This window comes from Myotis davidii, unplaced genomic scaffold (genome assembly GCF_000327345.1).
Source record: "Myotis davidii unplaced genomic scaffold, ASM32734v1 scaffold210, whole genome shotgun sequence".
Lineage (NCBI taxonomy): Eukaryota > Metazoa > Chordata > Mammalia > Chiroptera > Vespertilionidae > Myotis > Myotis davidii.
In genome coordinates this window covers 217,795-230,053 of record NW_006282396.1, presented here as the reverse complement: position 1 = coordinate 230,053, position 12,259 = coordinate 217,795, and the positions used below count along the sequence as shown (strand labels likewise).

The 12,259-nt window shown below is 45.1% G+C and overlaps 1 protein-coding gene across 1 annotated transcript in view; it reads right to left on the bottom strand.

Annotated features, from left to right (window-relative positions):
- Positions 1 to 7,089: 7,089 nt before the first annotated feature.
- The window catches only part of HK2 (hexokinase 2), a 64,896-nt gene continuing 59,726 nt past the window's right edge, over positions 7,090 to 12,259 (bottom strand). Inside the window, exons 16-18 of the mRNA XM_015559272.1 lie at positions 12,054 to 12,227; positions 9,739 to 9,972; positions 7,090 to 9,388 (exon numbers count right to left, since the gene is read on the bottom strand). Of these exons, the coding sequence (XP_015414758.1) occupies positions 9,244 to 9,388; positions 9,739 to 9,972; positions 12,054 to 12,227 (553 nt within the window). The 3' untranslated portion in view covers positions 7,090 to 9,243. The remainder of the gene's footprint in view (positions 9,389 to 9,738; positions 9,973 to 12,053; positions 12,228 to 12,259) is intronic.

Genomic DNA, 12,259 nt, shown 5'->3' with positions numbered 1-12,259 from the left:
CTCCCCCCTCCCTGCCCCCATGGGTGGGATGTGCTCTCCCTCCAGGTTTGCCAGGTTTTCTGCGATGCTGGCTGGTACCTGAGCCTGGGCCATGGCCTGCGGTGCCAGGATTTCCAACAGCAGATGGGGCTTACAGATCAATAACAGAACATAAATGTTCAAGCTGGGCTAGAGCTTAAATCCCCTCATTTTACAGGGCGGGTCGGGAGGCCTGGAAGGATGAGCGGGTCACCCACATGATCTACAGTGGCAAATGTCACTCTGTCCAAATATTGCATGGGATATGTTTTACTAAATAGTTATTGCTTATCTGAAATTCAAATTTAACTGGGTATCCTTTTAAATGTTATCAAACAGACCGTGTCCTCAGACTGTCATGCCAAAATTAGAAATGAGTAACAAAGGAGTCATTTAAAAACATATTACTGGAAACTAAATAAGAGACTATTAAATTCTGAGAAGTGGAAAAGAAAGAAAACATACCAAATTACTAATTACTTAGAATTACACTGACATGGCAATGTATCAAAATTTGTAGGATTTAAAACAGTTGATGTGCGGACGTTTATAACTTCAAATACAAGCTAAACAGTCCACTTAAGAAGTTGCAATAGGAGAAAAAAGCAAGTTCAAGAAACAAGAAGGAAAATACAGGCAAAAATCAAGGAAGTGAAGAAAGGAAAAAACAAAAACATTAACAAAACTCATAAGCTAATTCTGTAAAAAGGTGAATGAAAGAAAATTCTGGCAAGAGTGATCAAGAAAAGAGCTGGCGAAGAAGTTACATGTTGAAATATACAAATACACAATGACAAGAGGGTAGGGGAACAATTACAGTCACAACAAAAATGAAAGAATAATGCAACAACCCCTTTGAAGTAGTTGTGCTAACCTATTAAATTTACAGCTGCTCAAATCAAGATCAGTGTACTAAAAGACAGTTTATTCCACCAATAAAGGAAGATTTATGAGAGAACGAATCAGTGTTCTTCATCACAGTAAAGACTAAAGGAGATTATAAAAAATATAATAATCATCTATATAGAAAACCAACAGGATAAAAGCCCTACTACAATTAATAATAAAATTGAGCAAGGTCATCATACATAAGATCAACTTACACAAATTTCTAATGTTTCTCTACACCAAAGGTTCTCAACCAGGGAACAATTTTGCCTCTAAGGGTAAGGTTGATAAATTTAACAAATAAAATTTAAAAGGATACCCAGTTAAATTTGAATTTCAGAGAAGCAATAAATATTTAGTAAAACATATCCCATGCAATATCTGGGACAAAATACTGGGTGTCAATATTGTATATGGCAACCCCACCCCCGGGGACGTTTGGCAATGTCTAAAGACTTTTTGTAACAGCTGAAGAAAAGGTACAATTAACACCTGATGGGCATGACCAGGGATACTGTTACATCCTACCATGCACAGGACAGCCTCACAACAAAGGCTTATCTCCCCCACCCGCCTGGCCCAAATGTGAACAGTGCCAAGGCTGAGAAACCTTCAGTAACCAATCAGACAATACAACAAAAATCAAGGACCATGCACAGCATGGGGATGGACTTCACAAAGAATTCCCAAACCCTCCACAGAGAAGACTTTGAAACTCTGAAAAAAGGCGTAAAAGAGTATATGACTGCCTGGCCACTGTGGCTCAGTGATTGAGCATTGACGGATGAACCAGGGCACATGCCTAGGTTTCAGGTTCGAGTGCCAATAGGGGACATGCAGGAGGCAGCTGATCAATGATTCTCTCATCATTGATGTTTCTATTCCTATTTTCCTCTCCCTTCCTCTCTGAAATAAATAAAAATAAATATTTTAAAAAGATTATATAACTACACAGAGAGATATTCTATGCTCTTGTGAACACAAGAAAGGTCAATTCCACCCCCAAAATCGACAAATCTATTGCAACTCTAACCAAAATTTAAGCTGATTTTTTTCAGACATTCAATAAACATATTCTACAGTTTACATAAAGGAATAAAGGGCCATGCATAGCATAGTCGAATTTGAGAAGAAAAAAGGGAAGACTTGTCCCGCTAGATATTAAGGCACACTAGAAAGTCAAGGTAATAAAAACAGTCTGTTACTAGTTCAAAATAAACAAAAGAGACGAATGGGGCAGAAAGGAGAACTCAGAAACTGACCCTTTCGAACCTAATATTGTATTTCAGAATTAGTGGGCAAGGGCAGACTAACTCTGATGGCATGAAAAAACACCATGAAACTGGGTCCTACCTGATATGACATTAAAGATGGACTCCCTAAGGGTGTTACATGAACCCTTTAAAACACAAAATAAAACTATAAATAAAATTAATAGAAGACAACATTAGCAGGCTAAGAGTGGAAAAGGTCAAAAGTTACAAACTATAAAAGCAAAAGCGATTGATGAAATTGATTACATCAAAAGGAAGGATTCCTGGTCAACAAGCGATGCCATGGACAAAAGTAACAATTGAGAAAGATTCATGGAATGTGTAAGGCCAGTGAGGGTCTGATATCTAGACCTAAGGAGAGACTCTCGAAAATCATCAAGGAAAAAGAACTGAGGTTGAAAAATCAGCAAAGATTACGAACAGGCAGTAAACTGAAGAAAACCTAAAAGGCTAAGAAATACATGAAGAGGTGCTCAAACTCCTAGTTAATTAGAGAAATGCAAATTCAAACAACCATACAACCTCACTTTACACTCAAGACATTAATAAAAGTGAGAAAGCTGGATAATGCCAAGCATGACCAGAGGGCCTGCTGCTGGGGGGTGGGGGGATAGGTGACTGGGGCAGCTTTTAAGAGAGTACTCCGGCAGGAGGGGGAGGGGTCAGACTAAGCAAAAACCCAACCTATAATCCAGCTCTCCTGCTCCTGGGTACAGGCTCAGCAAGATTATCTCAAAGATGATTAAGGGGATGTGTGCAAAGATGCTCTTGTGATTATGTTTGTGTAGCCAGAGCCGAGTCAATCCCCCTGTCCATCACTGGGAGCGTGGGTAGAAACAGTGCACCCACACGGTGAGATATAAGCCATAAGGACAAGTAATGGATTATATGTGCACACAGCAGCCACCAGGAGTCTTTCAAAGCATGATGCTTGTTGCGGGGGAGGGGAGGGGGAGGGACACAAAGTAAAACTTTTAGCCAATAGCATTTTGTAAATTTTTTAAAAAACATGTACACGAAACAATATATGCCTCACAAAGACACAAACAACTTGCACATCTACACAGTGACAGGGTTGCAGATTGCGAGTGGAAAATGGGAAAGAGGAATGAGGACAAAAGGCAGTAAGAACATAAAAAACCAAGAAAGGTTCTTGTCAAAACTAGAAAATGCCCGCAACTGGGGAGGAGGATGAGTAATTTAGCCTTCTGCACCTCAGGCCCAAACTAAAGAAAACAAAGCAACAAAAAAAGACCGAAAGTTGCCCTAGCTGGTTTGGCTCAGTGGATAGAGCATCGGCCTAAGGACCGAGGGTCCCAGATTTGATTCCAATCAAGGGCACATGATCGGGGTGGGGGCTCGATCCCCAGTAGGGGGCATGCAGGAGGCAGCAGATCAATGATTCTCTCTCATCATTGATGCTTCTATCTCTCTCTCTCTCCCTCTACCTTCCTCTCTGAAATCAATAAAAATATAATAATAAAAAATGGTTTTTTTTAAAGAAAAGCCGAAAGAGCTGGGGGGCTCCGCAAAAGCGTGAAAAGCTATTTCCAAGCTGCACACAACTAGGGTGTGAGCTGTCCATTTGTTTGAAGGAAATGATGGACCTAGTGGTGAGGGGCCCACAGAGGAGGGGAAGATTGGGCAGGGAGGCAGCCCCAGGGAAACCTCTGAGCACAGGCCCAGGGCTTTGAGGGTCTCTGGTGCAGAAACCAGGGTTAAGTTATACACTGCAATTCCCTCCAAGTGCCCTGTCCGCATGAAGTGAAACCAAGGGTCCTTATGACTTCAATTAAATTTAGTTTTAAATCCTAGCCCTAGAAATCCTCTCTCTTTCTCTCTCTCTCTCTCTCCTATATAATAAAAGCCCAGTGACAGAATGGCAGAATGACCAGAATGACTGGAACAACTGTGGCCCCTCGCCCTGGCTGACCCCACCTCCCAACGCCCTCCCCCCCCCGCACCCCAAATGGGGGCTCCCATCAGGGCAGGCCACTTGCTCCACACCAGTGCACGAATTCGTGCACCAGGCCTCTAGAGAAGCAGTTTCCCCCCCCCACACGCCCTCCAGACAACCAGCAACCTCCCAGGCAGCAGAAGACAGTAAGACTAATGGGCACAGGGTCGGGGCCCCTGGCAGGCTAAGGATAACATCTTGACCTAAGTTATGTTTCACTGCCTGAGCCCTACAGTGGAACCACCCTCTACCTACTTTCCCATGAGACCAGACAGAGGGACACTGGGAAAAACCTAGGAACTATCTTCAAGGCCTGCAAAAATTATTCATTATCCTTACCTCACCTTCGACCAATCAGCCCCCGGCACCACCCAAACCCCTAACCCACAGTGTCTGTTATTTTGCCCTCTATAGTCTGTGATCTACATGCCATGGGGGAGTTCGGGCTTTTGAGCATTAGCTTCTGGCAGTACTGTGTCTCTGGGAAGAGAAATGTCTGGGGTCAAGACCAAGTTTTGGCCACAGGCCAATGAGGAAAGAGGGAAGAAACAGAACGGAGTCCCTATCTTCAGGCTAACAAAACCACTCAGAATAAAATAGCAAATATTTCTGTGTCCAGTGTTTGGCTCTGCTAGCGCTGAGTGCATGAACTCTTTCTGTTCTGCAACATAAGGGTCTATGCCCACCAGGGGGCCCCAGTGAGACTGTGAGAGCAGCTCTTCCTCAGGGCTCTGCGGTGATGGCGGCCCAAAGCTGCCCTGAGCGGCCTTGGACTGAGGCTGGCAGGCCAAGAGGAGCTGGATGCCCAACTCCCAGAGAAGGAAAATCTGAAGGGCAGCTGCTGAGGAACAGGGCTGAGGCCATTGCCACCAAAGTAGAGGCTTCCTCATGCCCACAGTCCAGCCAAGCCAAGGAGAGACGTTCAGGGAAACACATTATACCTCATGTCATGTATTTTAATTTAAAAAAAAAAACACAACAGAATCATAATATACTGCTCTGTGACATACATTTCCTGTGATACTAAATATTCTTCTAAAACAATACCACCGTTTTATAGGATACATGCCAGTTACTTATTACTCAGCCCCCCTACCCCCCCCACCCCCGCCAGCTCTGAGTCACAGGCACTACATTTCCCAGATTCCCTTTGCCAGCTGGCGTCCTGCTAGGTTCAGTCCATAGGAGACCCTCCAGAAAATGAGAGAGAGAGAGAGTGAGAGGGAGTTCAAGTATTTCTAACCATCCCCTTCCTGCTCTGTGGTTCCAGCTCCTGCATCCCCTCCCCAGCTTTTGGACTCTGGTCCCACCAGTTTTGGTAGAAGTGGCTTTTTTGATGTTAATCTCTGGGGTGCTTCTCTAGTGTTTGGTTTCTCAGCTCTTCCATCACCTATATAACCAAGTCCCTGTTGTATTTTATTTTTTTATTGATTTCTGAGAGGAAGGGAGAGGGAGAGATAGAAACATCAATGATGAGAGTGAATCGTTGATTGGCTGCTTCATACATGCCCCACAACCTGTGCATGTGCCCTGACTGGGAATCGAACCCTGACCTCGTGGTTCATGGGTCCATGCTCAATCATGGAGCCACACCAGCTGGGCCCAAGTCCTTATTTTAACATGTTTGAATAAAGTGGATTGTCTTCCTAACTTGACACTGATACAAAATAAGCCGATCCATCATAGGGAGTGCCCCCTTTTTGCTATTAAAAATCGTACAGTAGTCAATACCTTTACAGCCAAATCTTAGTCTCCAATTATGTGTATTTCTTCTGCACAGATTTCTAAAAAATTATCCAAAACATGTTTTGATGTGTATTGCCTTTTTCCCTCTTAAATGATTGTACTAATTTGCACTCCCCCCAATAGCATGAGAATGCTCCCTCAAACCCTCCAAATTGAAGTTGGAAAACTAGGGTCTCATTTTAATTTCTTTCACCACTAGTGAGGGTCCAATTTTTTTCCCCAGCTATCTCTAGCATCCTGTTACCCTTGGTCAGTTTCCTCCCTGATTGTCAGTCAAGCAGGGCCATGTCAATGTCAGTGGGCATCTCTGGGGACTTGCGAGGAATTTATTTCCCAGGTTTGTGCTTTGCATATTAGGGAGACGAGGAAGGTTGGTAGGGAGAGCACAAAGGCAAGTGCTCTTTAGATGTTCATGTCAGGGCTGTCTCTCCTGGGTGTGGATTACACGGGCCTGCAGAAAGCAGCCAGCACCTCGGAGGGTTCTGCTAGATCTCAACAAACTGCTTAAACTGTAGACGTCAGGGCCAGCTGTAATTCTCCGATGGTGCTTGAAACAGAGGGGCCAGGCAAACCCATCTTCCAGTTGCAGTGCTGCGTTTCTGGGAAGAGAAATATCTGGGGTCAGGGCCAAGTCCTGGCCACATGCCTCTGAGGGAAGAGGGAAGAAGCAGAATGGAGTCCCTATAGGCAAGCTAACAAAACCGCTTACATCAGAGCGGCTGGGACATGAGGAATCGGTTTCATCTCACTTCAGTAGCCTGCGAACTTAAACTTTGGAACTCTCATTTGTGCATCAACATCTGGGTATACATAAATCCTCTAGATAACCCTCTGAAGAAGTTAGGAAGGATTATTTCATTGTCCAGAACATCAGGTATCTGGAAGACATCCGGAAGCTAAAAATGCAGAACTGATTCTTCTCAAGAGTGTGCTTTTTTTACTATAAAAACTCTCAACCTTTCTTTTTCTCCAGAATACTCTGGGTTTTAGCTGGTAGTGTTTCCTGAACTGCAATCCGCTTTAAGGCCCTGGAATAAAACTTGGTCATTTAATTCTGGCGAAGCTGCCTGCTTCATGTGTACACCTGTCCAAGGACATGCAGTCAAAATCGTGACACCCATACATGATTCATACTGGCCAGGAAGTACTTATATGCCCCAAACATGTGACTGCCCTCTTACAAATACTCATGAATCACACATGGAGTATTTTGAAAAATGTTAACATTTATTAATAATACTTAACGTCACATTGTTAATGCAACTAATTCTTTATGGTACGCAACAACATCTTCACTAGACCGAGTGCTCGAGGATTTGAGACGATCTGCTATTCACATCCCAGTCCAAGATTGAGAGTCCCTGTATTTACATCAGGCAGAGCAGCATCAGCAAGGAACGGTCACCTAGCTGTGGGAACACAGACACACAAAGCGCACTTGCCAGTGTTCCTTTTTGGAAGCCCACCACACATCTTTCATAGCCACACACAGCTCGACCTTTAAAAAATGAGCACTTTCCTAGAAGAAGTCTAACTGTCCAGTTTAAAGGTTAAAGTTCATCTCTATTTCTTGGGCATCCTTTAGTGACACACAAACCTAGACACTGTTCTTAATACAAATTTGATAAATGTGCAAGAATTGGGTGCCGTTGAAACTTGTCTCTTCCATCTTTCTGTCCTGACCTTGTGTCCTAGTCCGCAGTGTTTGCAAGGCCATTCCTTCTTTATAATTCAGTATTCAGGCTCAATGTGTGTGGGGCTCATATTTTAGGGATGAAGTGGGCTTAAGGATTCAGAATTACCTTCACTCCTGGAGAGGAGCGTATGAAAGGTTTCAGACTGCTTCCCCCAGCAATTTGGAATAAATACTGTGTAAAAACAGCTCCGGCTAAAGAAACCCTCCACACGTTCCTTATAAAACACTTACAAACCCAATTTTGCTAGGACACCACTCTCCAAAGTGCTGTCCCCGAGGCTTCATTCCATTGTTTCATTATTTTGGTTTGTTATCAACTGTCAGGCACAATTGTCTTTAAAAGTGTTTTTGGTGGCTTCTCTTGTCTTGTTAGAGAGCTTTTAAAGTCTACCGAATGCCTTAAGAGTAAAGGTTCCGAAGCAATGAGTCTGAGTCCTTTGGTTAACATCCGGGTAATATTGCCCCAGGAAAGTTCCTACAGAGCAGCTAGGGCTGGGATTTCTTCAACCCACAGGCCCAGCCTCCCTCACTCTCTCCCTTGCTTTCCACATTCCAGAGTCTGCAGGAGAAGGAGGAACCGGGAGGGAGTTGCTTGGCCATTCACTCACCATGAAGAGCTTCCCTTCTCTTCCCATAGGCGAATGAGGTATTTCTACTAACCAATCAGCATCTTCTCTTTCCATCCTTTAACTACCCATCTACTAGCAGGCCAGGTCTGAGGAGACCCGTGTATCTATATACATGGCAAACTAACATATAAATACATACATACAACCGATCATTACATCCAGTATCCAGATGAGGAAGCACATGTGCTTTGTAGAACTAAATAAATTTCAAACATAAGTTAAAACGAAAATACAGTGTTTACACTTCGGTAGGAAACGTTTTTTAAAAACAGACCAAGAAGTCCCCCACCCTCCCCTCAAGGTCCATTGCCCATGGATGACCGGTGACCCCACAAGGAGATGCGACAAGTCCATGCGCACGACGTGTCAGCTCGTGGCTTCGGTATTGCACGCTCAGACTCAGGACGCTCCGATTCCAGGAACAGCCACCCACCAGGGCATGCTTGCGGATGAGGCTGAAGAGGGGCTTTCGCATGGCCATCCAGGACTTCCCTCCATGGCGCCCCTCCCCTCCCCCATGTTCTGCCAGTGGGAGAACCAGGCTCAAGTTAGTGGAGACCTCCCAGGTCTCTGAGAAACAGTGCCAACCTCCGTGCTGGGGGATGTTCTCCACCTAGAAATACCATGTTCGGGGTCCAAGGTGAAGCAGCCAGGGTTCAAGGTGAAGCAGCAGTATTTTTTCATTAGTGTCCCCACCCTGCAGGATTGTACAGGGACCTGGAAGTTGGCTGGTGGTGGGGGGAGAGGGGAGCGTGTATCTAAAGGTTAAAATTTGTTCTAAGTTTTAAGAGAACCAAGGGGAATGGTTGTGACTAATGTGAACAAATCTGTACTTCCAATGGCATTATTCTTAGGAGGGCCGAGGTGTGGGCACCAAGCTCTACAGTGAGGACACACGGAGACAAAACGCAGGCTGGCAGGGTCCCCTCTGCCAAGGACGAGCTAGGAGTCTGTCTCTGACACAGGGGATGGCATCTCAATTTAAAGCAGGGGAGATGGGGACCAGAGGAAGTCCCTGCCGAGATTCCGGGGACTCTACCGCTGTCCAGCCTCGCGGATGCGACAGGCCACCGCGGTGATGAGGGCCGCCCCCTTCCCGCTGCCGTCCTCCGACTCCAGGAAGGACACGTCACACCTCGGAGCCAGGTCCTTCACTGTCGCATGCATGACTTTGGCAAAGCTGGAGGTTGGGAAGAGACAGGAACAAAACCTTAGTCACGACTGCCCTGTGTCGCAGAGATGAGACCCTGTGAAGTGACGCTGGAAACCCAGGGATACTTAAATGAGGAAAAGAATGACAGCTACCGTGTACTAAATAAACACTTACTACAAAGTCCATATCAGAAAACAGGCGTGGAGCCACTAGCGAAATGCCCAAATTCTACATCAGAGCAGGCGAGTGGAGGGCTAAGATCGAAACCTCTGAGATTTGGGCGAGTTATGTTCTTAAAACTACTCAGTGAAAGAGGCCTTCAACCATCACGAACAGAGAGAGAGGGAGAAAGATGGGCAGGGAGTGTGGTCACTCACTGAGGATGGAGCTTGTAGAGGGTTCCGTCCACACCCACTGTCACTTTCAGAGTGTCCAGCCCACGGTTTTCTCGTATCTTGTCCACCACGGCGGCCATGCCTGCGCCACAGAGCTGGGCTGCCCGCCGCGCCACGACGGTGCACACCTCCTTGACGATGATGCTGTCGTCACAGGTGCTCTCGAGCCCCAAGTGGTGCAGGATGGCTCGGACCTGCAGCAGGGCCAGGCAGTCACTGGGGTAGGAGGGAGACAGCAGGTGGTTAGTCATGTGCCAGAGGGGTCAGGAGCCTGGCCATGCAGGAGCTGGTATGAAGGCCAGCGCCCTGCAAGGTGGCTCCTAGTCTGAGCTCATCCCATGGGACCCAACACACTCTTCCTGGGTGCAGCTGTAACACGAAGAAACAGCTCCCTATGCCACTTGGCCTAGATGAGGTGCAGCAATGCTACTACAGCTACCGTGGTTCTGATACACAAAACGAAAGGAAGTTCGCCGTCTAGGTATTCCACTCACTCAGAGAAAACAAAGACAAGATAACGCTCATGGGGCAGTTGTCGGTTGCAAAGCTCTCTCACGTCCATTCTCCCAATGCTGTGCATGGGTCAGCAAGACAAGCATCACTGGCCAACTTCAGATCCATGTTCTATTCCTACTCCCCCACCCTGGGGGTCTGAAATCCACTTGAGTAATATTTACAAAACAAATGTAAATAAAATTGTAGGAAGAAAATAAACCCTAGTGCAGTGACGGCGAACCTTTTGAGCTCAGCGTGTCAGCATTTTGAAAAACCCTAACTTAACTCTGGTGCCGTGTCACATATAGAAATTTTTTGACATTTGCACACATATAGAACTTTTTTGACATTTGCAACCATAGTAAAACAAAGACGTCTATTTTTTATATTTATTTTATATATTTAAATGTCATTTAACAAAGAAAAATCAACCAAAAAAATGAGTTCGCGTGTCCCCTCTGACACGCATGTCATAGGTTCGCCATCACTGCCTTAGTGTATAAAGGGCAGTACTCAAGAACCCTGGAGTCATCTACATGAGCAGACATGTAGAATATGTCCTTTCTATGTGCACACAGCCTCAGGCCCCACTCATGTCGGTTCCTGTTTTTCTATACGCCTGAGAGTAATGACAGAGCATTAAATTTTAAAGGGCTCTGAAATTCACTGTTCTAATTTAAGAAATTTTTTGATCTTTGCAACCACAGTAAAACAAAGACTTATATTTTTGATATTTATTTTATATATTTAAATGCCATTTAACAAAGAAAAATCAACCAAAAAAATGAGTTTGTGTGTCCCCTCTGACATGCGTGTCATAGATTCGCCATCACTGCCCTAGTGTATAAAGGGCAGTACTCAAGGACCCTGGAGTCATCTACATGAGCAGACATGTAGAATATGTCCTTTCTATGTGCACACAGCCTCAGGCCCCACTCATGTCGGTTCCTGTTTTTCTATACGCCTGAGAGTAATGACAGAGCATTAAATTTTAAAGGGCTCTGAAATTCACTGTTCTAATTTAGAGCAGACTCTTCTGCCATTAGACTGGAGAGGGAAGGATTTGCTATAATGAGTCACCACACGGCCTCCTTCGGCATTGCCTGACGAGCCACCTGCAACCAGTCCCGGGTGCCTCTTTACTGCAGCAGCAGGCAGGAAGACCCTCGGCCATGCCTAAGCGCTTTAATGGGTTCTCTTCCTCTGTGCATTCCGATTTGCCTCTTATGAGCAGGTCTCTTTCTAACTTTGATATTTGACCTGAGACCCAATATGACTTTGCAGGGGCTCATACCAGCTTAGCATAATTTTTCATGGGAATGTTATGCTTCCCCTTAAAATGACAACTGTCCATAAGACACTTGAAATATAGCCTGGCCGCAGTGGCTCAGTGTTTGAGCATCAACCTATGAACAGGAGGTCACGGTTTGATTCCTGGTCAGGGCATATGCCCAGGTTGTGGGCTCGATCCCAGTAGGGGGCATGCAGCAGGCAGCCAATCAATGACTCTCTCTCATCATTGATGTTTCTATCTCTCTCTTCCTCTCTCTGAAATCAATAATATATATTAATACATATTATGGATTATATAATATATATTGACTATATAAAATATATATCAATCTATCTATCTATATATCAATATATCTATCTATATTAAGGTACTTGGAATATACACTACAGATATGAATGTGCCAGCAACTAAACTGACCTGTCTGTAAGCCACGCCCTGATAGAACCTGCAGCGTGTCTGTCCATGAAGAGGACATGGCCATACCCTACTCCAGGACCGAAATCCTCACCTCTCAATCTGAGACAGGAACTTGGTTTCAAAGATTCCCCTTGTCTTGAGTCGCTCTGAGATGCGGCCACGGAAGAGCAGCCCACGCTTGGTGAAGTCAATGAGGATGTTGCGGACAATCTCGCCCAAGTACATGCCACTGATCATTTTCTCAAACCTGCGATGCGGGTGACATCCATGGAATTAAGTAGGAGGAGGGGGGATGTG